Below are 27,264 nucleotides of genomic sequence, written 5' to 3' on the forward strand. Positions count from 1 at the left end.
CCGGTAACGAGTTCAACTTCGTTTTTGAATACATGTATTGCTTCACAGGCTCGTTAGGGCATTTAACGTTTCGACGTTCGTTGTAACTGAATTTTCGATCGCGTGCGTTAACGCTAGATTTACGAACATATACTGTAAAGTTTGTGCTATCGTTCTTATAAGGGAACCTTCTCAATCAGCATACGTCGATTTTAATGAAACTTATGTGAGACATGGTTCTCAAGAAAATATTCGACACGTATTTTTTCTTATCATCTACTTTGAACGAGTGAAAACATTCCTCAAGATTGAGGGTTAAAAATATGTTTTTTACAATATCCCTGAAACTAGGGGGCACAGACAAGAAATCTAAATTGTTCATTTTGAATCGAACAATCTAAAAAGAAAATTTCTTTTCCACACCTCCCAGTTGCAGAGATATTGTAAAAAGTATACTTATAACCCTCAACTTTGAGGGGTGTTTTCAGCCTTTCAAAGTGGATGTTGGCCGATAAGAAAAAATACGAGTCAAATATTTTCAAGAAAACTATGTTTCGCATAAGTTTCATTAAACTCGACGTGTGCTGATTCAAAAGGTTCCCCCGTTAGTAAAATTGATATCCGTTCATTTAGATCTTGGAAATTGGAGCTTGGAAGGTGGACAATTACGATACATATTTGCGTAACTGCATCGATCCATATCGATCCAAATATTTACCAAATAATGTTTATAAAATTCTGTTTGACTCAACTTGACTCGTTCTGTAAATATAGTGTTAATGAAGGATTGAGTTATGCGGGATTTGTGTAAGAAGTTTTATGGAATAGGGGAACTTTATTTGTTTATTCGCTGTTGACATTAGTTTTACCGATCATTTGCGTATAGTTGTTTTTACCAACAGGTAATTTAACAAAATCTATTAACACTAGAACTATTGAGCATTTATGGGGGTTGGTATGTAATTTTGTTGGTATGTAAAAAATTAATGAAATATGTAGCCATTGTAGTAAAATTGAATGCCCAGATTACCTGAACATAGGATCCCATAGTATTAAATGAAACATCAACAGCTGTTTTGCTGCAATTTAAAAAATTTTCATAAATATAGTAAAATATTGTCGCTATAAAAAGCATTATCGTAACAAATACTTGTATATAATAAAATTTTCTTTAAAAGAAACTGTACACGACCTTCAATCAATAGCATCTCACAAGCAATGACCCCAGATCGAAACACCAGGATCGGCCCACTACAGATGTTTATGCAAATCCATAATACTAAACATACCATTAAACTCTTGATTTTCATCTTACATTGTCACGGGTAATCATCCAATAAATTTTCTCGCACCTGTTACCGTACACTCTGTGTAAACTTGATTACAAAGTACAAACAGCAACATACTTCTTCCATGCCTTTTACATTCCCCGTACCTGAAGCTTCTCAGAAAAATCAGTATATACGAAAAGAAACTCTTCCACGAACGAGTTATTACGCGACAATTCGACTAACTGCACGTTTTCCTGGCAGGCTGCAATAAATATGTTGTTGACCGTCAATCGAAATTACGACCGGCCCTAAATTGAATCGGACAGTCGACGAACATTCTTAACAAAAGAACTTCTTCCGAGCCTAATACGTGCGATCGGTTTGACACTCGGCAAATGTAATTGCGAAGTAACAACATGGACAGGGAGGAATATTATTTACGACTTGTCTCGACGATGCTATCGATAATTGCTGGCCTTTAACGTCGTTCATCGTTGCAACATTTGATTATTGATCCCATAGCGTGTTTCGAATTCCCATAATCGATACCCTCGCCTTGCGAGACCGTTGAGCACCGGGCTGGTTTACCGAAAAAAATGCCAGGTGAAAAATGGTTTCGGATGTGTATTTTGTGTTTTCTTGCCGCGAAAAATAGTGACTTACACTGCAATCGAGCCGGAACGGCTCGTCGAAGCGGTCAGCATCCGGCCCTCGAGGATGAATGGGATCTCTGGTTATTAGCATGCGAAAAGTTTCTAACAGAAAAACCGGAACGTCTCGTTCTCGATGGGCATTTTAATAAATGGCCTCGGTGGATTCGCGAATAACCGGGAAATTGGGGCGGGCCTCGCGAGCCTTGAATCACCCTTAGTTCCGTGTTCTAGACGATTAGAGATAGTTCGTGGCAGCGTTTTTGAGCTGCAATAAATTTGATATGGGCACTCATAGGCACGGATAGTTGATTTATTGCAGGGAGAAGTTCCTGTGATTTAAGGGATTGGAGTAAAGAAATGTAAGCAGGGTTTTACCGAACTTCCTATCTATAGAAATTAAAAATCTGCGCGATTACCTTCTCTGCTCGTAAATCCTGTGTGGCGCCGTGCTTTTTAATAACGCGGCGTAAATAACATTGCCTTGGGAAATCGATACGAATACATGAAAAATATTTTTTGCGTATATTACACCTGATCCTCGATTTACGAGAAAATCTGTTCCACGTGAATTCGTTTTATGCGAATGAAAATTGTGTAAATAGGATCGGTCGGTGCAAGAGAAAACAAAATATTCGAAGAAAAAGCTGGTATCAGTTTTATAAATACATATTTGTATATTGAACTGATAATAATGATATTTTAAAACGAAAGTTCATTTTATTCTGTGGTACTAAATTCAAATATAATTCACCGCGAAAGAAAGAGACTTGCGTGAAAAAGTGCGTAAATCGAGGGTCAGGTGTATTTTAGTTAGAAATTGGTTACTTTCGATTTTCGTGAAGAATTACAGATTATCGAATTTATTGTGGTTGAACAAAGATTCTAATGTTTCTTCACTTTTTCTATAAATTCTAAAATTCAATTATATACAAATATTTATAAGGTATACTGCTGTTGGTTATTTTGATTATTGTCACGTAAATATTGAACGTAGTATTGAAAAACAAACATGTAATTTTTCAATATCAATTGTTACTCATGTTCACTGTTTGTTTCGAAGAAATGAAGGAATTTCGATTATTACAATCATTTCTGTTAATATATCGGAGACAATTAAATTGATATAATGTCGCATACTCAATTATTATAGCTATATAAGAAATAAATTATACATTTTTAGTTTTAAATTATTTTAACTTACCGTATTAAGTATTACCATATTTTTCACCTATATATTGTTACTTTCTCTTTATAAATCGGGCCACAAAATTTTCGAACAACCCTTTAACAGTTTGAAATGTTTCCAAATCTTGACTTTTCAATTTCTGTTGCATCAAACTTAAACTTAAAATGCAGTAAAAGCATTGTTTTACAAAATAAGAAAACTTTTATTTATAATTTCTTTCAGTGCACGTTCTTCATTAATTAAAGCAGAAAAACAAGTCAACAATCTTTTTTTAATCCTATTTATTCAACCATTTCTTCGAAGCACATTGCTAAATTTTTTTATTTTCGAGACCAGTCTCCGTAATTAATAGTTAAATAAACCCCTCAACCCTCTATGGCAAGAATTTTTATGAGGAAGCAAAAAAAGATACACAGCTGTTATTCTATTTAAATGTTGCTGTAATAATGAAATAAATAAGAAAATATTAATAAAAAATGTTATTTATTACATTTTATGACTATTCCTATATGGCAACATATACATGTACAAGTACAAAATAAAAAAAAAATGTTCTGTGCAAGTTTCCGATCGGAAACGGAATACAATAGAGGATTAAATTTCATTTCATAACAAGAACATTTTACTACAACTTCTATATATTCAACCACACTTTTCTTCTTTTTATTTTCCAGCGATATTTCAAAGAACGTCCGTGTCCAGAGGTCAATTGTGGATTCAAGGTGTCGCGACCTGCCTGTACCTGTGCATGGATTCCTGCGGTCTTCTTTACGGCTCGGTAAGTCAAGCTGTACATCGAAAAAAGTTGCTCTTCCTTTCGATAAAATCACCTTGTAGCACGTCCCGGACCGACGGCGCGCGCGGGGGCATACCTCTCGGGAAGAAAATGAAGCGGCCGAGTGCCACGCGACGCCGACCGCTCCTCCCTCTCTTTTTATTCCATAATACGCTATCGCGGCATCTAAATTACAGAAACGTACGCCGGGAAAAGGGTAGGTAAGGTTAAAAGCTGAAGAATGAATCGACCACACGAGCCGACTTCGTTAGACAGGGATTCGGATTGTAGATCGTTTATTTCTGCCATTGCTAGACATTATTCGAATAAACCTTTATTTAACTCTAGGTTTACGGATATTTATTGTTCAGTTTATTCTATTCGTCTTAACAAATTTTATGTTCGTTCATTTAGATTTTAGAAGTTGGACGTTTAAAGATTAGATGATTAGAGTACACATTCGTGTTACTGCATCAATGAAAATCAACAGAAACATTTACTAAATAATGTTTGTAAAATTCAATGTTCGTCAAATTGACGCGTTCCGTAAACCTAGTGTTAAATATATGACAATAACGAATAAATAATTAACCTTTAAGTATGGACTTATCACTGCATTGTCGATTCCTTTGCAGTTGCGTTAAGTGTATCAACGTGTTAACTGAAGCGAACGAATTAAAGCTACATTTGTGCTGGCTACAGCTTATCCATTAATAATTTCACATTTATAGTTAATTAACGTTAACAGGAAGTTATCGAATTAATTTGTTTGATATAAGGACTATGTTGATTAGTATTCTTAACTAACATGTGAGCAATAATCTGATTCAGTTGAATATTATTATATGAGAGAAGATTATGAAACAAGTGTTTAAGCCTACAAGTAAACGTGTAATTATATTATGAAATTATACGTCCAAATGACGTATGTACAAAAACGTAATAGTAAAATTAATATTGCAGACTAAATTTCTCTAAAATCTTTTTAATATTTTATACATGCTATTATTCATATTATCATAATAACAAACAGTATAAATATTAAAAATAATAGTAATTTCACGACTACACATATTGGAAAAAGAAATAATATCCAAAAGAAGACTACAGAAAACTGAAATTGTTCAGTTAAAACGAAGCTTAATTAAACTGAGTTCACCAGTTTCGGAATATTAAAAATATTTCACCCCTGTCGCTCAAAATATAAGAAAAGCTATCTATTTTCACTTCGAGACTGAAAAACAATTAAAAGATCGTTCACAATTCGATAAAAAAATTATTTTATAAAACAATATTATTATTTAAAACGTTTCACTGAAACACCTGAAATCCAATAACGTCGACTCACAATAGTCTCTCTTCCAAAAAACATGTAAACAATCTAAATGACTTTTTGGAAGGAAACTACTTAAAGTGCGTTCGTAGTCGCAATTAACTATCCACAGTAATCGACACACGTAAATATCAATTATTACCAATGGTTCTTTCGAAAAGCAAACTGAAACGGAGACGAAGAGGAAGCCAATAACATCAGAGTGGGGGGAAAATCAACAGGCTCCAAAGCTTATCGTCCACGATACGCGCGGTACATACGAAATCTGTGATTCGCATACGCGATCCATTTCATCGGCATTTTCGAGACTTAATTAAAACCGATGACGTTTGATCGAAATACAGGAGCAGCTGTGCGAGCCTGAGAAACAGGTTTAGCCCTTAACTACTATCGTTCCCTGTTTCGTTCCTTTTTTTCCATCGAGCCACTGTAACTAGTACCGTACAAAAGGAATGCGTTCCTCTGGGGTTGATACACTCTTGACTGTGTACCATTTCGCAGGAGGATGCGTTTAATAGCCGATTAATCTTGTTAGCTGCAAGATTTTTGCGGCATTTTCCGTGGCCGTCCGAGCCTCTTGTAACGAGGAAATTGGAATTTGATTTGATTTCAGGGGGCTGCCGCTTCACCGCGTTCACAATCATCGCCACCCTCATCCCCTCTTTCTCACGAGGTGCTGATACTTTTAATTCTTTCGCGATCAACATTTTCTTGTATACATATATCTTGAGATTCAATTAAATATTTTTCATCGATGTTAAGAACCGTGTTCCTTCTTTGGAATTGTTCCTTGTATTTGTAGCTGGAAACGGTGGAGGAGTTTGAAAGTTATAATTCTAGTATGATGACTCGTTCCTTTCGCATTTTCATTGTCTTCTTGGTTTATCGATTGTTAGGTACGTTAGAAATAATGTGTTTGGAAAGATGGAATAGTGAAAGAGACCCTAGAAATCACGAAAATTTATAGCTATAAGGACATAAAAACGCTCTTATATATTTATGTTGGATTTTAATCTTCTAACTTTGATAGGGAAAGTGGTTATAGTATTTATAGTATTATAATATTTATATAAATATCTGCTATGTATCTTTGCTGATTACCACACCATTTAAAAAGTATTAAATTCCATCAAAATTGATTATTTGTCTGAAATATTTTAAATATCAATAAGTTATTTCAAGTTTGTTACATATAATAATATAAGTTAATTTCATTCAAAATCACCAGACAGTGCTCAGTTTTCTGAAAATTATCCACTACGCAATACGTCAATACCAAAAATAAGTCCAAAAAAAAAACGCAAATTCTTATTTAACCCATTCACTACCAATGTCACGTATTCGTTACACTTCGTATGAAGAAAATAAGATTAATAGTAAGGTTATCGTCATCTAAAGTTATAATATACATTATATTTAAGCACGCAATATCCCTTTTCACTCTTAGTTTTTTAATATTTCATTCCCAAGATTTCCTGAATTGAACACAACATCGCAACTGAGAAGATCGTCGCATAAAAAAATGGTAACGGCGAACGTGTTAAGGAATTTCTCAAAAAAACATTCGTATCTTTTTAATAATCATAGAAAAAAATCTTAAGTGTATCGTTTTGACACGTCGGACAGTTCCAATGTTAATCACCACAAATTCTTCGTGGACAACTCACCGTTCTGCTCAACGGATCGCGAAACGCGCGGAGGCATAGACGAAAAAGGAAAGCCAGGAAAAGCCTCATATCAACCGCTTATTCGAAAGCTCTTTAATCAAACCTGGTGACAGGGCAAGCTGGCCGTCGCGGGGAATCGATAAAACATTGTACAGGGCCGCGGAACGAACAATAAATTCATCTTAACGTCAAGAAATCCCCCCGTAATCTGCGCTGTTCGGCGGACGACCACGCCGATAAAACAAGCAGATATTGAGCATGCCAGGATCAAAGTGGACGTTCATCGCGATAATACCGGCGAGCAGAAACAGAGGCTGTGCACCGATCGAAAAATAGTCTGATGTACCGTTTCAATGGAGACTCCGGTGACCACGAACGCGAGCGAACGTCACGGATTCCGACGAACGTTCCGTTCGAACGTTCTCCTCCGATTAGACGGGTCCGATAGAACAGGCAAAAGATTGAAATAAAGACGTGGTTAAACGTCCAGCTCGAAACTAGTCTCGTTAAGGAGGAGCGTTGCATTTCATTAAATCCGTCCGGTACACTTGAACCCGTATCGGGGGATGAGAAACATTGGATAAAGTTGTTTTGTACATCTAGCCAGTCCACCTCGGAATGGATTCGATGGATCTTTTCGCTAATAAAGATTGTCACTGTATCTGTTCGCCCGTTCACCGGCGGCCATAGTTCCAAGGATTTGTTCTTCGAACCGTTTTCCCCCTTCCCGTTCCATTTCGCTGATACATAAACTAATACGAATTGCCTTTCGAAGAGTATACTGAGTGATTACGCGATTACTGTATCGGTGGGTAATGTAATTATTGATAATTCATTATATTGTTAATTTTATTGTGAACAATGTTTTTAATAGGACTTGTACCGAAGGTATCGAGATACGTTTTAAAATTTGAACGTAAAATTGTTTTAAGTTACTTTCTGAGTTTAATCTTTTTTTTTAATTGATTTATTGAATTTTCTTACAATTAATTTTGTAGTTATTATAGGAAAAGATGAGAAGTTAATTGAGGGAAGTAATTAAATTGTTACTTCCTATTTTTTTATTTACTTTATTTCAATCTACATTACTATTATGATTTTTTTGTTTCTTTGCTACTTTTATGACATTATTAGACTTAATATATGTCATGAAGATATTACTATTATTAATATTATTAGAGATAGTATGAAAGTCAAACACACAAATTTTTCAAAGAAATTACAAATCACAGTAATCTTTTAATTGTGCAGTAGCTCTGAATAATGAAAGGAAACTTTCTTTAATGGAAAGTTGTATATTTGTCTGATTTTAGTAAAAGTGGTGGTCAAAACAAATTCAAGGGTATAAACCTTAATGGGTGTACAAGGCCGACATTGAAATAAACAGGTTAAACTTTTTCCAGTACTGTGTTTGCTCGTATATATTGTTGATAAGACAACATGACATGGCGAATGTGATTTCCAAGAGCCAATGTATCACTCAGCTTTGATTTTTTATGAACTATGAATTCATACTTTTTATGAACTAATGAATTCATTTTAACAATCTTCTTTGTACAAAATAAGCGAACATTAACATCTTTTAAATAAAACGAAAAGATATTTTATAATACCTTTCAAAAACATTTTACCTTCGATTAGATTATGTATCAAACCAGTAATAATAACATCTGTACTTGCGTTAACACTTAAAAACAGTAACAATAGAGTTTTATAATAATTTTTTTATAAATTAACATCAAAGAAACAACTATGTCAATAATAATTGGGTAAAATCACGATATCATAAAGATTCTTGAAAAATAAATATAAAATGGATTATAATAAATCTAAATATTAATTAACAAATAAAAAATCTGATCAAATGTAGTTTTGGGCTACAAGCTTGCATTATTATTTCCCACGATATCCACAATTTTTATAATAATTTAATTAACAAAATTCCCTTAATGATTTAAAAATTACGTATTCAATTATGCCTTTAATTCCCACTTTCCTTTGCCCAACATAATGAGCTCGCCAATTTCTTCAACGAGAACCTGCCTATCTTCAACGATTTCCAAATGCCACAAATTCAATTCTTATTTTCCCAAATAGTTTTAACCGTTTCAAGTGCGTGTTGTCGTGATTCGATACCACTCGCGAATATAGTTGATTCCGTTACTACTAATAACACTGAATGCCTCGGTGGCTCGCAATTTGTTTCACTCTCAGGAGTCTCCAGAGGCTGGAAGTAGCTCGGTTTGATGCAATAACAGAATCGAATCAGTGTCACAAGCGGAGTCCTCTGGATTTAATTAACTCCGAAACAACCGCGAAGCACAGCGAATAATTAACTGACGAATTAATTTCCCGATCGACCGGTCTATTAAACCGGTAAAAAGACAGTCGCGGACCGCGACGGGAAATTCACAGATGTCCAATTTACATTCCGGGGACTGTCAGGAACGAATAAAAACGGTGAGGTTCCAGCGCGGAACCCGTGGGACCGGCGTATCTGCTAACTAATCTACATAACATGAACACCTAAGCAAACATTTCATTGCTGTTGCAACGTACTCGGTAACAGATTAATACACCGTTGCATAGCTTGTCAAGACTGAGGCTAGACGGTGCGCAATTTCTTCGGCGGATGTCTGACTGCTTGCCTTATTTCCAATAGTTCGATTCCTACACGGAAACGGCGATCGAAACCCCAATCCGCGACGGGAACGAATTAACCCCGACCATCTACTCGCACGTGCAACGTCGAGACCACGGAAGTGTTTATCGGCAAATTATTAATTAGGATACAAGGGACCGGAGATAAGCGAACCGCGTAAAGCGCTTACGGTGATTAGCAATGGTAATTCGATCGTTTCGGCTTTTCTCGACAAGCGAAACGGATAATTCGATAATGAGATCAAATGTAAGCAATATTTATGCAATTATCTGTTCTCGGTAGCCTATTTTAATCTGTAATTTCGAGAGAATGTTGAAAGCATGAGAGGCAGAAGGACATTTGAACTATGTGTGATCGTGCGCAGATGATTCGCAAAAGGGTTTACGAACGAAATTATTATAGTGATGTTTCTTGATCTTGTTGAAAGTTTTGTAGGAACTGATTGTTGTAGGAATATTTGAAACGTTTTTCTTTTTCATTTAAAAAGGGTGTAAATAGGGGTGGAACTGGAAATTGTATTTCATTGTAAGTTTTCGGAATAGATGAAGGTAAAGAAATGTTGAAAATGATCAACTTGTGTTTACTGAAATGACCCTAAAAACTGATTCTAGAAACGCCGTTTATTTAAATAATACATTTTTATAGGAAGTTTATAAAAGTTACTTTCTAGTGTAATATTTGCAAAATCATTTCGTCTGTATAGGTACCCTAATTTTTACTTTAAACTTTAACTGGGATATTCACTGGATGCATTACTACATAATTGCATTAAATAATCACATAGTAAACTTTGCTTTACTTATTCTATACATTTAAATATACAAAATGAAAGCTTGCAGAAGGTATTAGTGTAGTAGTATTAAGCCTTTGCGATTGAATGCCACCATAATGGAGACTTCGAGCATTGATATCCAAAACTCGAAACCTGCAAATGAATAATTTAATGATTCAAATAAAAGATTTATATGTAGTCTTTTTCTAGTATTAAAAACTTCGATGCATAACACAACTTTTTTATAAAAAAGGGTTGCAAAAGTTTAAAAAATTCTCGTCCACAAAAGATTAAAAATACTGTATTAAAATTAATAATCAATTTTGTATAATTATGCTACACGTGACGTTAATCGTGTCTCTACATGTATTAGTAATCTTATGCTACATGTTAATTTGAGAATTTTATTACTGATAAATGATCTCGAGTTTAAAATTCTGTATTGGACACATTGTGGGAGCACTAGCCGACTGGTAGTACTTTGAAGTCAACGCATAACATAAATTCCGTCGGAGTGAACTCTCAAGAAAGCATGTAGCATTAGTCTTTGTAATCTGTTCGATTCTCTTAGTCGTCTACTCTGATCGCATTAATCACGTATTATTAAATCGAATCATAAATAACTTTCTTTATGCTTTTCGAAATCCTTGTCGATACAAGTCGTTCTACAATGAACATTGATTTATTACTAAACGGTGGAATCCTGTTATAGCGAATATAAATTTCCAAAAAATTATAAAATACGTAGTTGAATGGAATTCAATAAAGCTTCATTTTATTTCGTGTTGCTAAAAATATTCATAATGTAGAGAAAAATATTTTTAATTTGAATTTTCTGAAATTTATCTATCTTAATATGAATATAAACTTTAGGAATCCATTTATTATACATTTCCAATTTTTATTGAATGTAATAATCAATTATATTTGATCGTAACAGATAAATATAAATTATATCATAATCGTATTTTGAGTATTATGATATTAATTACAATAAATAACCACCTCTCGAGTTGTTACTGGATTTAATTTGATATTTTTCACCCTTTCCTTCTTTTTAATATATTCTTCCTAAGTATCGCACACATAAAATCGCTTTGCAAGTAACGAAGAAATATTACAACTAGGTACGAAAGAAAATTAATTTCTAATCCCCACAAATGTATGTTCAAATATCAATATTATTGTTTATTTTTTACTTGTTTGCAACATTGCTTCAAAGAAATGCATATACACGTCAACACTCAAAGAGAACACAAATAATAAATCATAACATAATGAAAGCGCGAAGCAACAGGTGGAGGTGATTAATTTCTATGTGTATAAATTTATGAAGAAGTAGTAAAGAAGAACATCAGAAACTAAACCGGCCTGCAGTCCACTTTGTTGCGCGTTAATCATGTGTAACATTCACAGAATATGGTCTTATGATGCATAGATCTACATAGTGAAGTTGCTGTGCGGAATCTGCAGATTAGCATTCTCAACTTCTCAACTGACGTTCCACTTGTTTTTAGTTCGTGAATAACGGAAACCTTTAATTGCTAACTGATCTAATTGATGTAAATATGGAATTACTTATATCGTTGAACAAGAAACCTGTAATATCGCATAACTCTCGTGACAAATATTTTTTTTCTATTTTGAACACAAATACAAACTAGTTAAAGCTTCTCAGAGTGAAATAAACTTGCAATTCTAATCAATATGATACACTCATGCATATTACTTAAACATACAGAATTCACTCGGGTGAAATTAATCTTAGTAAAAATAAACAATGAAAAAGTGTACTAGTCTTCACTGAATCTTCAACATTCATTTACAATTTACTTTTTTATGTGCTACAATCTCCCCTCAATTGTGAAACCTATCAACTTCGAAGTTACTTATTAAACAAATTCTGAAATTCGATTATTTACGCGACTCTTGTTACACGATTTTAATTTAAAACATTATTTTTTTCTTTCCACGCTATGTATTTAATCCGACAAGAATTAGACAAAAATTTATCTGCAATTTCACGCTTTCCTTTGACTTAACATAATCGCTTGAATTCTAATATGAATCCTGATATAATTTATCATTTACTGACTTCTAAGGTGTCGAACCAATCCCTATTTTTCCGTAAGCACAATATATTTTTGTACACACAATCTTTTCAACGTTAAACGTACCTATCGTATAAAAGTAAAATTTATTCAAAGCAGCATTTAAAATAATCCATTCCATTTTAACAAGTCCCATTATCGACAGGCGACAAGATCCGAACAAAAGCTATCGACCACTAAAACACACTTGACTGGTAACCCCTCAGGTCGACGACTGTGCGCAATTTATTCCTCTCCATGATTCTGCGTGTTCACTTTTCCGAGCGGGTAAAGGATCGTGTTATAACCACAGGCCTGTCGCTTCGTAATTTCATGATAATAAGCCCACGAAAGCTCGCCGCCATTTTATTCCGATCAACCGTGAAATTCTAACATAATTACAAACATTTCGCGTGCTCGGACGCGCGGTGCCCCGGCCGGCTCTCAGTCGTCCGGAATCAATTCAGGATAAAAGAAAAATCCGCAGCATCTGCGGGAATCAGAGGATTATAGTTATTAAGAGATATCGGGAGCCAAATGCCGGTTAAAGGAAGCGGGCGTTAAATCGGCCGGATCGAAAGGCTCAATTACGAATATATAGACCTAATGGGAAATCGATCGTACGTGTCGAACGATTGGTGCCGATGAAGGTTCCCGCGATTCCCTTTTCGCTTTCGACGCAACGCGGGTTCACCACTTTGCAAATGTGAATTTTTGTTTCGAGTATCGTGTATAGCCGGTTACAAGAGTGTCAGTGTGTATTTTATACATCTTATTGTTCGCCTACTCGAACGCTATTACGCTGACACCGGCGCGCCGCGGCGGTTCACTTCATTAAATTTGTCTCTTTTTTGGTTGGATATTCTGATATTTGTATATACGGTGTGCTGGGAGCAACGATTCTATAGCTTGGATGAAAAAATATACGGCGTTTAGTTATAAAAATATTTCATTTTATGCGCATTATTCATTAAAATCGACATTCTGATGTCATTTGTTTAACCTGATCTAATAATAGAAGATAAAAATATAAAAATTTGTTGATTACCGTGTTTAGGAACGCAGTAACCTTTTTTAGTTTCAGCATTTCAATGTTACATTTAAGGAGATTTGTTAGATTTAATATAATAATGCAACTAACAGCATCGTCATCGAAAAAGATGGAGGTAGTGATCTTGTTAAGAACTTTTCAAAAAACCATTTGTATCTTTTTAATAATTATAAGAAAAAATCTCAAGTGCGCCGTTTTGACATGTATGATAGTTAATCACCATACATTCCCAAGTTGAACCAACAGTTAATATCCGAAAAGAAGTAAAATCTATCAGTTTAACAAAACGTCAAACTGAATATTTCCACTGTATAAACATATATATTAATAATTGAAATGTACCCAACTTATATTTCCAACGCAGTTAACACTAGAACTACCGAGCATTTAATAATATATAATGCCTATAAAAATTGTAACAATAGATTATTTTCAGTTTCTTCAAACATTCATTATAATATCCAAGTGAAACTATTTATTTTCAAGATCATTTTGAATATTCAATGCGTTTAAAATATAAATAACTGTGAAACAAGAAAGACCGAAACCAGTCGTTTCGACTAGAACGATAGTTTTAGTGTTAATAACAAATTCCAATATAAATATTCAACACGTATTAAAAGAATATTATACCGAAGTAACAAATACGGACGATTATTGGGGTCACCCTTCACTCAGCTTAAAAAGATGCAGCTCAAAAATGTACATCCTTCCTATCTCGATTCGTTCGAGTACATAAATCACGCGACAAACGAAAGCATTACGTGAACGCCTGTGAAGAAAGCCGATAAAGTGTTAATAGCACACTGAAATGATAAGTTTCTACGATCGAGTCGAGCAACCGTGGACACTCGCCGGTTGAAATATGAAATTATAGTATACCTATCGAATGGAATCGGTTACAGGCTGAGTTGCTCAAAACCCAATAAATCGTAATTATCCCCGTCCCTGGGGTGCGTGTATCGCTTAATTAAAGTGAAACCGGGGGACGCGAACAAATTAGATAATGTCTCTCTACGATTCGAAAGAATCCGTCGGTTATAAATTGTGCCGTGCTAATCGCGAGCGTGTTTCTCTCCGGTACCCCGTCATAATGAGAGAGAAAAGAATGGGATAGAAATATTGGTTTCAAAGGGCCGAGCGTGAAATTCGGGATGTAATTACAAACGCTTCTCTCCCACAGAAAACACATAATTATACTTTCGTGTTTCGAGTAGGTGCGCGACCGCGATGGAATGTCATGACGCGACGCCGCGCACCGTCTTTAACCCTTTAGGTCCTGAATAAGGAGTTTTAGAAAAAATACATTTATTTTCATAATATACGTTAAATAAGTTTCGCAATATACGGATGAGATGGACCAATTTCATCTGCATTGTCAAATATCTTTATTTTCAATTGTTCTTAGTGGTATACTGATCCTTGCATAGAGACTTATTTAATACTAGGTTTACGGAGCGCATCAAGTTGACGTATATTAAATTTTACAACCATTATTTAGTAAATGCTTATGTCGATTTTGATTGGTACAGTAACTCAAATGTGTATTTCAAATAATCTTCAAACCTCTAATTTCCAAAATCTAAATGAACGAATATCAAGTTTTCTAAGACCAATAAAATAAATTGTACAATAAATGTCCGTTAACCTAGTGTTAATTATTCTTCTTATATGTATTCACTTTCTGTCGAATTATTTAATAGGAGAACATACAAAGTCAACAGATAATATTTATTTACATAACGGAGTATATTTGCTTAAATAGCAAAACGATGAAAACGTTTAACAAAATAGCAAATCGTATCGACATAATTGAAATATAAGACACTCAAAACCAAATTCATACAGAGTACGTCAAATCTCGCATTGAACATTCATACATCGAATTTTTAACATTTTCATAAAAACATTTTGTTTCGCTACGTATTAATGATATTTATGATGTAATCGTTCTGTCCAAAAAAAAAAAAATGGGCTATTTCTCCCCGATTTACTCAATTATTGTTCACGTATTGGTACAATATAATCACGTATAACGCGATTAAAAAATTCTGTCTGTTTGTATTACTTTCTTATAAAGAATCTCACTTTTATAGTTACTTTTCGATAATTTTTTAATCGCCTCATTGGGAGTTCTAATATCAAATTATAATATCAAATATTTTGAAACTTTTTTTTTTATAATGAATCGAAGTAATACGTCGTTGATATTAGCGACGTGTTTTCACTCCACGAAGCCGGCAAGTAAAGCGTTAAGCTACGCGTTCACGAAAAACGTACTGGAGATATCAGTTCGACGGTGTACACGGTGGTCTTGTTAACATGAAAATTAATGTTCACATGTTCGTGAGATCGTGGCGATAATCCTTTAGCGATACAAGTGCTTTAAGCCTGTTTTATTAAAATCGATTTTAATTATCATTTTGAAAGATGATTATACATGCTAATAAGAAAATTAAGTGAACGCGCGAATAAATAATAAATTATTAGTATTTAATGGAAACTGTTCGTGAACAATTAATACGTCTTTAATTTCTTGTGGTGATGTAAATATTATTACTATAATATATCACTATTGTTATATATAATATATAAAAATAAATAAATAAAGCGTAATAATATATCGCTTTCCTTCTTATACTTCATTTACTTTCGAAGTTAAAAAGTCATTCATAATATGAATTTAATTTTGCATTCCTAATCGTACAAAATATTTTTTTCCTGAGAGAAACTACTCTGTTAAGGTTATAAAAAGTTTATTGGAAAGATATATCGCTAAGAAAAAATTAATTTTAACCCTGGTACGGTTCTACAAATTTGATATATTATTGAAAAGACAGGAGCAGATAGTGCTGCAAGAGGAACATTATTATAAATAATTTTTATAATGATCGAACAAAACTTGTATTTAGTATTTCTTTCCTCTAATACCGTTTAAAAATTGGAATCTCGTGCATTCTATTGCAGTGCATATACAGTATAATAGATAAAAACATCCATTTCTACTATTAAAATCAGGAAGCTGTGGTGGTTGTGTATAAAAAAAGTCCAACGAAACGGTACGAGAAGAATTACAGCTAATTCCTGAAGAACGATATATTGAATATTAATTACAGAAAGCATCACGAAGGAAGTGCGTATATAAACAGGCATTTACCGGTTTCTTTGAGCTATTGCTACTTTGTAATTAGAATACCTATGTCTGTGGTGTCGGGCTGCCAGCTTACCAGTAATTAAAACACAAGAAAAGATGGATCTCTAGAGAAGAATAATTTACCCAGTTTTGTAGTCATTACTTAGCATCCTTTAATTTATATGTGTTCTTGACATCGGCAGCAGTCATTAATTGAGACAGATATGGTTCAGGCACGCGTAAAAATCAATAACGTGAGCAGGACGCTGATGATGCTGTTGGCTTGAACGGAATCAAATTTATGATTGAAAATCCCAGGAGATTCAAGAATCCAAGGAGATACAAAGGAAAAATTGTTTCTACCGTGACTGTTATTAAATATTCACCGAAAATTTCTGAACGGAAATTAAAGGCCGGCGCACAGCTAACAACACTGCACCCGTTCAACTCCGTTAGGTTGATCGCACGTTAGTCTTGTTTGCTGCACGCATTATGCATCGGCATAGTATAGGTCGGCGTTGTCCATAAAACGTTTATCAACAGTTTGTGGATTAAAGCGTAGACATACAGTGAAATGGAAACAAATGCTATATCATTTAACAAAGTTCTTATTTACACGTTAAATAGATGTGTGATAGAAGAAATCAATATTCTAACATATGAATCTGTGCCTTAAACGCTTTCAGTACTAACATTTTATAATTGTTATCTTGTTTCATATAGGGATTAGTCTTGTTGGTTTGTTTTATTAACGATGCATTTGGAAGTATTAATGGAAATTGACTGAAACTAAAGCTTTGAACTAAATTGGAATGTGCAATATTCACGACCAATAGATGCTAGGGGTATTTAAAAAAAATTGATTTATATGTCATTATTCTCCATTTTGTATGGTACTTGAAGTAACTGATCGCCTCGTTGACACCGACAATGACAATGACAATGAGCGAAATACCCAAGGTTAAAGTGCAATCGTCACCTCGCCGATAGAACATTCTTCCTGGAAATGAAGTGCGTTGGTAAGATGCTCATGCGAGTAGGTGGACGTGTCCTCAAGGCTTCTAATTACAACATATTTATATCATAAATATGAAATATCAAATATCAAATATCAAATATTAAATATCAAATATTAAATATCAAATATCAAATATAAAATATCAAATATCAAATATTAGATATTAAATATTAAAGATTTATAGAATCTTAACTGGTTAGTTATTGGTACTTATACATTACGAGAAAATCAAAAGATTAACTTGATTAGAGTTTTCTCACTATTAGTTAATTTTAATATTTATGCTTGAATATAGTATATATTTCTATAATACATATAATAAATGAAATATTATATCTACAATATTCTAAAAATAACATTAACTGTACAGATACCACAATAAAATTAAAAAAAAGTATGAAAAAACATCGTTTAGATATACAAAATTTTAGTTATTGACAGAAAAGTAACATAAATGATATTTAATATCAGAAAATTCCTTTATCGAGAGACTTTTGTCTCCCCATTAAGCTGGGTACGGGAGGCTCCACTACGCTTAATTCCAGCGATCGTAATGGTTAGTTGAGCCCACATAAATCCTGTAATTTAAAGACGATAAGATAATTGTGAAGAATAAGATGATTGTAGATAATTTTACATTGCTCCTATTATTTTCTGTTAGTTATGGAAATTGTATCAGTACAAAATTATCACAGAATGTCGAGTATCTATAACCATCTGAATAAATTAGTCGAATTAAACCCTACAGCCCTGTTAATACACTCTTGTTTTCTTTTTATTTCGAACACAATTATATCAATACAAAAATAAATCACTATGAGTAATAACAAGAATATATTAAAGATAATAATATCGCTTACAATTTAATGACTATTACAAACTAAGTCATTGTTATTTTTAAAAACATATTATACCTAATATATTTCCATTATCATTGTTGTTTTCATTTAATCATATTTGTAAATCATTTTTATCGTTAATGAGCAATTGACTTCGCACAAAAGACATGCAATCTATTCTAGGTGCATAGGAACAATTCATTAATAATGAATATCAAAAAATGTACAATGTTTGCATTACCGTTAATTTATGACAATCCTAGAATAGTTATATATAATAAGTATAATAGATAGTAAATAATATTTTTTTTCTATTCAAAACTGTAGAATTATACAAACAAATACATTCATCGAGTCTATTTATAACTTTAAGCAATTGTGCAAACAGGAATTTGATCAAATCTCCGTCAACGTGTTAAATAACGGCACACTACAATTACAACAGGTATTGATACTTATAGCAATAGTGACACTCGATACCCTAATAAGTACCTATACTTAATACATCGATGATCGCAAACCAAATTACTGATAACGTTATTTTATGGCACCTTTCAATGGAAACTCCCCTAAATGGATGTAATAATACCATAACTTCAAACGATTCCTACTAGGAAATTAATACACCTGTTTCTGCCTGAAAGCCTTAAATTATTAATGCAATCAGTACTTTTATAATCGAATCAAACTAAGCTATACTTAACTTTTTATGAAACTGAACGGTTCGAATGAGATGGTTCTGTTAAGAGTTATCCTATTTCAATCATTCCAACGGTAAATGTAAAACAATAATAAAAGAAATAACACACAACTGGATAATTTATTCTTACTCTTGCTTTTCATATTATAATATAACATTAAAATTTCATGAAGTAATTATATTACGTTATAAATACTACTTCTACTAATATTTATATTTATTATAAAATTATTATTTAATACTAAAACTACCGAGCAGTTAAATTGACTTTTTGAGATTCCTTTACAGAAACTCTAAGAGTCCATCTGCTAAGACATTAATTAATTTCCAATTCAGTTTGCATATTACTAAATCAATTTCTTTAATAATTTCTCAGAGAAATATTCGTTATCTTGTTAATAATTGCAAAAAGAAAAAATCAGAAATGGGTCATTTTTACCTGTCTGGTAGTTTTAATGTTAATATAAAATATTTATATTTATTTACAAGCAAATTTACATTTATATTATATATCTACATCTATAACATAAAAATATTATCTTTATATCTTTAACTGGTTCTTACACCATTTACCTAACTTCATAATTTCACGAAACTAATAACAAGAGAAATATCGTACATACCCGAACTCCCGTCACAACTCAATAATTTAGTACTTTGAGTCTATTTGGAAAATAATTTAATATCTAATAATTTAGTGCCTCTTAGTGCCTTGAAAATACATAATCAAATCACGTTCATGCGAGGCTAGTCAGTCGACCCAATAAAATCATGCAAACGCGGCGCAGTTCGCCGAACGCGTTATTATCACATTATTCAAGCTGCTCGCGAAAATACTATTGATACCGGAAACGCAGAGCACGTTTGTGGGGAGGTAGTCGAATTACGTATTCATTAAAGAACGATTAAGATACCGCGGATGATTCGAGTGAATCAATTACGTCATCGCGACCAGGCGCAGCCCGGATTTATTCGTATAATTCAGCGGTTGAAAATGAAATATTAGGCCCGAGATTGAAACTAACGACGCGGCGCTATATCACCGCCCCGTTCGAGATAAAATCAATGGGATTGAAAGCGCGCGGTGGCCAGGAGCTGCCGGCTTTCCACGGATATTGCGGCATTAATCGACGAGGATGCAACCTGCGCGCATCGATACGCGAAGAAAATACGCCGATATGCAACGCAGCTGCTAGCTCTCCCGCCGTAGCTAATCAGGAATCGATATTACCGGAGTACGAATCAAACTGTTAACCGCTTGCAGTGGAATTTAACCTGTTAATTGTAGAATTTAGTTTGAAAAATCTCTCGTTTTGCGCGTAATAAACTCAAAAACTGCAGTGTGTACTCGTCAAACGCAGGTCGAATGCACCTGCGGTATATTTTAATGAAAAACCGAAACAGAACAAAGAAGAATTACATGTTTATCTGAAAAAATAAAGAATACGGCGGTGAATGAATTAGTAGCATTTCAAGTTTTTAAGATGACGTGTATACTCGTCAAAGCCAGTTAACTGGTTAAGATCAATCCAAGAAGTATCTCCGTTTGGTCTCGTCAACACTAGAACTACCGAGCGTTTAATACGATTAATATGCAATTCTTCTAAAAACTGTAACAATACATTTCTATTTGTTTCTTCATATATTCATTATAGTATTCAACTGAAGCTATTTATTCATAAAATCATTTCGTATATTTAACGCCAGTGACCCCCAACCAAATCGAATTACTATAATTCTCTCAATTAAACTTTGATTATTTGAAAACATTTCTATATTATAAATAATATTATCTAACATAGTAACATTTAGCTAAATGAACGTGCAATAATAATACTACAATTCAATCAAATGATTTAATATTTTATTTTTTCCATTTTGTGTATTTTACTCAATGTAGTTATGCGGCATTCAACGTATTAATTAATACTATACAAGTGATTGAAATCAGAGTAAATATAAAAAAAAAAGAGCACAATAATACATTATGCCGTTCAATCATTGCAATTACATATAGCTTATATTTGTGCTTACATTTTGGCATTGATTTATAATTCACCAGCGGTCAGAGAGACCGACTGTAGGCACTTAAGGGTTAATCGACTGGCGGCTGTCGGATACGACCTGCCCGCCTCAATATGCGAACAAGTTGTGCAAGGGAAATGTGCCGGAATGCAATGCTGTTCTCCGGCTGCGGTTAATCGGGAAGGAGTATGAGCCACGATCGGGAGCGAGGGATCGGGACCGTCTGATTATCGGTCTGTCTAGTTCATCGCATGCAAATGGAACACTTAGATCACAGGGTGGAAGTCTACGGGGAGCGGAGCAGGTATCGGCGTTAGGTCGAGAATAGATCTGAAGGCCGTTTGAATGCCGGCTGCATCCTGCCCGAGCAAATCCCTCCAGCGGCTTTAACCGCGATAGAATTTGTTCTTGTCGCGTGTTTACATTCCGCGCACCGACAGGATTCGACTTCCGTTTAATCCGTAACTATACGGGCTATCCCGCAACGCGCGTAAAAATAAATTTGATAAATGACCTAAGGAGACTTCCGTGTACGACATTTCGAAATGTAGGTGTACCGTTGATTGAAGATAATTATAAAAATAGATGAATCTTGACCTAGATTGGGAATTTGACAATATAGTTATGTATGTTGCTGTAAAAGTTTCAGGAACGTTTGAGGAAAGTTAAAAATAAGGTTGAGGTAATGGTGTTATTATTTTTCAAAATATTCGCCTGTAGCGTTAACACGTTCGCGACTCCGGTGAAATTTGAAATACTTTCACTGTGGACCGTGCCTTTCTTGCAATTGTTTCACGTAATATGTTATTCGTATAGTTTTTACACATTTAAAACATGCGTCATATGTCACATATTATTCAAATAACTAGAAATTGGTACGCGGTTTTCTTCTTTTCTAGTATTCGAGATTTCAATGTATAATTCAGTTGCCTGTGAAAGAGTTTCCAGATGCTTCAACAATTCTCATCCGCAAAGGGTTAACACTAAAACTACCAACGGGTAAAAATAACCCATTCGTGATTTTTTCTTGTTGCAATTGTAAAAGAGGAAACAGATGTTTCTCTGAGAAATGATTAACACTAGGTTTACGGAACGCGTCAAACTGACGCATATTGGATTTTAGAAATATTATTTTGTAAATGTTTACGCCGATTTTGATTGATACGATCACACTGACATGTGCCCCAATTACCTACTATCAAATCTGCAGTTTCCACAATCTAAATAAACGAACATCAATTCTTTTAGAAATAATAGAATGAAGTGTGCAATAAATGCTCGTAAACCTAGTGTTAAAGAAGTTGATTTAGCAATACGCAAGCTGAATTGTAAATCAATTAAACTCTCAGTAGATGCGCTCTTGAAGTTTCTATAGAGACATCTCAAAAAGTCAGTGCAACTGCTTGATAGTACTAGTGTTAATAAAATAAAATATTTAAACAGTTGCATGTTAGAAATTGCACCGATTCCCGCTTATGAATAATAATAATTCAATACACTTCTCAGATGTCTAATTACATATCCGCTTGTAATTCCGTGGCACCTTTGTTTCTAAATATAGTTGTGCCCGGTATCTATGTAAATTAATATATGAGAATTATCATCGTCATTATGAACGTGAATGTGACCGGACGGCTTTATTTGCTGGAATTGGATTACCCTTACAACGAATTGTCAAAGGTGGTTCGCGAGTCGCTAAGAAAAGATAACAGATCGGAGGAATGGAGCTGTTCGCATGTCGCGCCACGTTTACTGGAAAAACTCGATCCTGTCGCGTGTCCAGCCAACTCGTGGTTTTTATAGAATTATCTGAGCCGTTCGTGTATGTTTATCAATGATAGCCTACTCAATTAAGGTATGCCGCGGGCTACTACTTGGGACCGTTGCCACGGTAACAGTGCGTTTAACCATCCTGCTCCCGATTCTTTATTCCCTGGAGGTCTTTAGTCACTAGCAAATAAATCTCTTGGTCTGTCATCCGAGGAAGATAACAAATCTAACGAGTTCCATGTAAATTTTAATTCATATTGTTTCCTTTAAATTGTAACACAGAGAAATCTATATAATATTTTATAGAAAGCAGAATCGGAGAAATATATGATATACATCGTGCGTTAACAAATTTATTGTGGTGAGAGAAGAATGAAACTTAAAATTATGTGAGTTTAATTGAAACTTGTAGTTTTCCAAGTTATATATTTCTGTATTTCGCAGTTGCTTAGAATTCGATGGTGTGATGAAGAACAAAAGTGTTCGTATGTCCCAAGTTTGAACATTTTTTAAATACCAAATATTACTTGGTAAGTTTATTACTTATTTGTCAATTTATATAATTTTTATTCATGGATGAAAATAAAAAAAACACAAAAACTTTAAATTACATCATGTTTTCTATTCACAAATTGCGTATGCATATGTACTTCCTTCTATTCTAAGAAAGTAAAGTATACATTTCTTGAATTTTATACATACAAATTTATTCAGGTACTAAACTAAAATTACAATTAAACATCGTTTTGATTTCTTACTACGAATTTTAATTTAGAAAAACTTATCAATGTATTTATGTGCATAGGATCATATTTAAGTATAAATTATACAGTGAAAGGAAATTATAAACAAAGATCTTGTATTAAGCCATTCACATTATGTTTAAATACCTTTGCATGTGTCAATGAAATCGGATTTAAATAACCTAGTTAACAGCTTCATAAAACTGTTAAATAATCATGTAAAATCCACCACTAAACATATTTACCCGATTATATGATTTATATATGACCATATAATTTATATATGATTTACATATGGTCATATGATTTATATAGTGAAAAAACTTACGATACGAATACAGCTCGGCACATGATGCGATTGGGCAAGGTGTACAATTTTAAATCGCGTTGTATAGTACAATTGGTGACGGGAATTCCGATCAATGACATAAGCGTAGACAAGCAAAATCGCACTTTGGAAGTATAAATTACCTAAAAACTATCTGTAGACAATCTTTATAATCATATATACGTCTTGATGACACACGATGACACACATTGACAATACTCCTAAACACATTGTCTCTTGTTTTCTACTGGAATGGATTACGAAAATGCAGACAGTACATATTATCTACAGATGTAACAGACAATCCTTGGATATGCATAGATCATGTGTAACAGTGATTCTCAGTTGTTTTCGTAATAACATCAGTCACTTTTTGTCTTGAAGTATTCTATGTTCTTTATTTATTATTTATTATATATTTCTGATTATTAATTACGAAACAAGAAAAGTATATACACGTATACGTATGTGCCTATATATGTATACGAATAAACAAAGGAATATATTTAAAGAAATAAATATTAAAATAAAAAAAATATTTAAAAGAATATGCTACAAATAATTACAACAACAAATGACAAAACACGTAGCTACTGAAGTGGAATTAATTATAAATTAACCATAAAATCTATTTCGACGTAAGTCCTCAAAGTAAATAGCATCACCCTGTTCTCTGACAACCCCCTATCACCTAACACGAACCTTCACTTTAACAACTTCAGAACATATTTTCGAACAAAATAATATTCATTCACCTAACAACAAAGGACTCCCATTAATGACAAGTATTTCAAATGAAATGTACTACTATTCTAAATTTTTAATAAAAATACTCTCAAATCAAAAGTGCATATATGGTTGCATGTCACAAATTTTAACACCCAACAAATACTGAAGTAACAAAACAGTGCCATGGTAATATATATCAGAATTGAAGGAGTTAAACATCCCTTGAGAAAATCATTGCAATCCACATTGAGAATCACTGTTACCCGCGGACACGCAACCGCAAGTACGTACAGGCCTTAAGGCATAATCGTCGAGCAGCAGGTGTATTAATTTATTTTCAATGGTTCACCAAACAGCGTTCATAGTCCGTTACTTCCCAAGCCAACCGCGAAACGCAGACCACGCCGCCGATGTTCCTATTTTCGCAGCGTGCCGCAGACGACTGAAAGTGTCCCCCCTGTCGCGCGCAGCCAGGAAGTCATGGGACAACGGCGCGCCGTTGCTTGCGCGCGGACTGCCGGCTTCCGTCGTCGTCGTCGTTGTCGTGCCGGTTCCCTCCTTCGTCGGCTTCCCTTTCTGGTTTAAATCGGGGTCAATTTGAAAGTTAAACGAACTCCGGCGACGAAAATCCCGATTTAGAGGGATGCGCATCGGCGCGTTTGATGAGAGACCCCGAGCGCAAGCTACCATTGAACCGTAAAGGTTGTCTCCCACTTAACCCTTCGTCTTATATCATCTTAATAGACTGTTGGCGAAAATTCTAAAAAGAAATTACTGAATTTAAATGTTATTTTATTCGTCTGAATAAAAATTGAGTATTTTTCTACTATCAATCGCTAAACTTTGCAGTAAACTTACTGCTAAGTAACTTGATGGCTGGCTTAGCTGTTTTTATGTTTTCTCATTCAGTTCTCTGTTGGTTTTATTTTCCAATTCCTGATATTTTCGATCACTAATTCGTTAGTCGTCAATGCGGTTACAGGAAACCAATCAAAACGATAAAGTGTTCAAAGTTACCGACGTTGCGCTGGAATCTGGTATACTGGTGTCAGTAAGTCCTCAAACCTCCTGATGATGCCAGCTGCAACGCCAGCAAAACGTTGAAAAACAATTCCTAATGGACATGACTTATACCCGAATACTTTAAACATTTTTCATAGTATTCATGACTATGAAAGCCTCAAACAAATCAAAAATATAAAACGGTAAACTAGAAAGACACGTCTTACTCCTGTGCCGTTCCGTTAAACATAAAGTCATCTCTCAACGGTAGATCCGAAGTGAGCATAGAATTCTTCTTCATTAATAGCAAATTATTAACATAGATAGAGTAATCCTATCGTGCGCGGTAATGGGAGAAATTATGCGGAGAAGGATTAACAGCACAGCACCAGACTAACTGCGTTCGATTATGCTGGCTTTGGTATATACTGTTTACTGTGCACTTACCGTATCGATTCGAATACGACATCAGTAACATATCAGCATCGCATCGTAATAGAGTCTTTTTACCATTTGATAGCTAAGCTGAGGAATGCGGGTTTAAGTGGACAGTTTCCATCTGTTTTCGTTTCATTTCTTTTTCTAATCGTTGATACGGTTGCACGTAACCAATCGAAAATAGTACACCTAAATAATCAGTGGGACATTCTTCTTGAGAATCTCCGTGCCGTCCAATGAGAACTTCAGTATTATATCTAAATAAGAAGATATATCATCCACATTTTGGTAACATAGCGGTCAACGTGTAATAGCTCGCACATAGGTATATCCACTATCCTGTAATAGTATAGCATCGACATTTCTCCGTATTATTCGTACAGAACAAAAATTTTCAGCAAGAATCTTCATGTAGGTGTACAAGTTTTGATTGACTACGTGTAACCACATAGACGAATATTATATTAGTGCCAAAAATGAGTCGATGAAAAATGAAAATTGACCACTTACAACCGGATCCCTCAGCATAGCTATCAAATGGTAGACGAACTCTAATGCCCACGAACGGTTTACAAGAAAACGCTATGACGGTGATTATTTTGAAGTAACAAAGAAATTAAATTCTTCGGTCTCACTTTCATAGTTATTTTTTAATAATTTGAAAAAAGAATGAAGAATCTCACTTTTATAATTATTTTTTAATAATTATTCAATCGCGTTAAATTCTTTTTTCTGATACTAGTCCAACTTCAGTCTTTGCTTATATTACTTTCTTATAAAGAATCTTACTTTCATAATTATTCTTCAATAATCTTTTAATCGTGTTATTGGGGGTTCTATTGTAAACGCGTTTGCCTGGTGCTCTCCAGTGGGCGGCAGCCTTAAACGTCCGCTTGTTACCAGGCATCCTCCGCGTTCCTTCGCGCCGGTACCGAAGAATTAGCGACTGTACTCACAGTCCCTTCTCTTTCCTTTCTATTCGTCTTCCCATCGTACTCCTCTCGCAGCTTATCCTCGGACGTTCTCCCCTTTCCTCTTCGCCCTCTCTGCCTCCTGTTTGTTCGTTCACGGGAGGTTGAGTGAAAAAGAGAGAGAAAGAG

The 27,264-nt window shown here is 34.2% G+C and overlaps 1 protein-coding gene across 1 annotated transcript in view; it reads left to right on the plus strand.

Moving 5' to 3' along the window:
- The window catches only part of LOC116431011 (uncharacterized), a 244,855-nt gene that overhangs the window by 164,781 nt on the left and 52,810 nt on the right, over positions 1-27,264 (plus strand). The window contains exon 2 of the mRNA XM_031985869.2: positions 3,764-3,867. Coding sequence (XP_031841729.1) covers positions 3,764-3,867 — 104 coding nt within the window. The remainder of the gene's footprint in view (positions 1-3,763; positions 3,868-27,264) is intronic.

Source organism: Nomia melanderi, chromosome 5, assembly GCF_051020985.1.
Source record: "Nomia melanderi isolate GNS246 chromosome 5, iyNomMela1, whole genome shotgun sequence".
Taxonomy (NCBI): Eukaryota; Metazoa; Arthropoda; class Insecta; order Hymenoptera; family Halictidae; genus Nomia; species Nomia melanderi.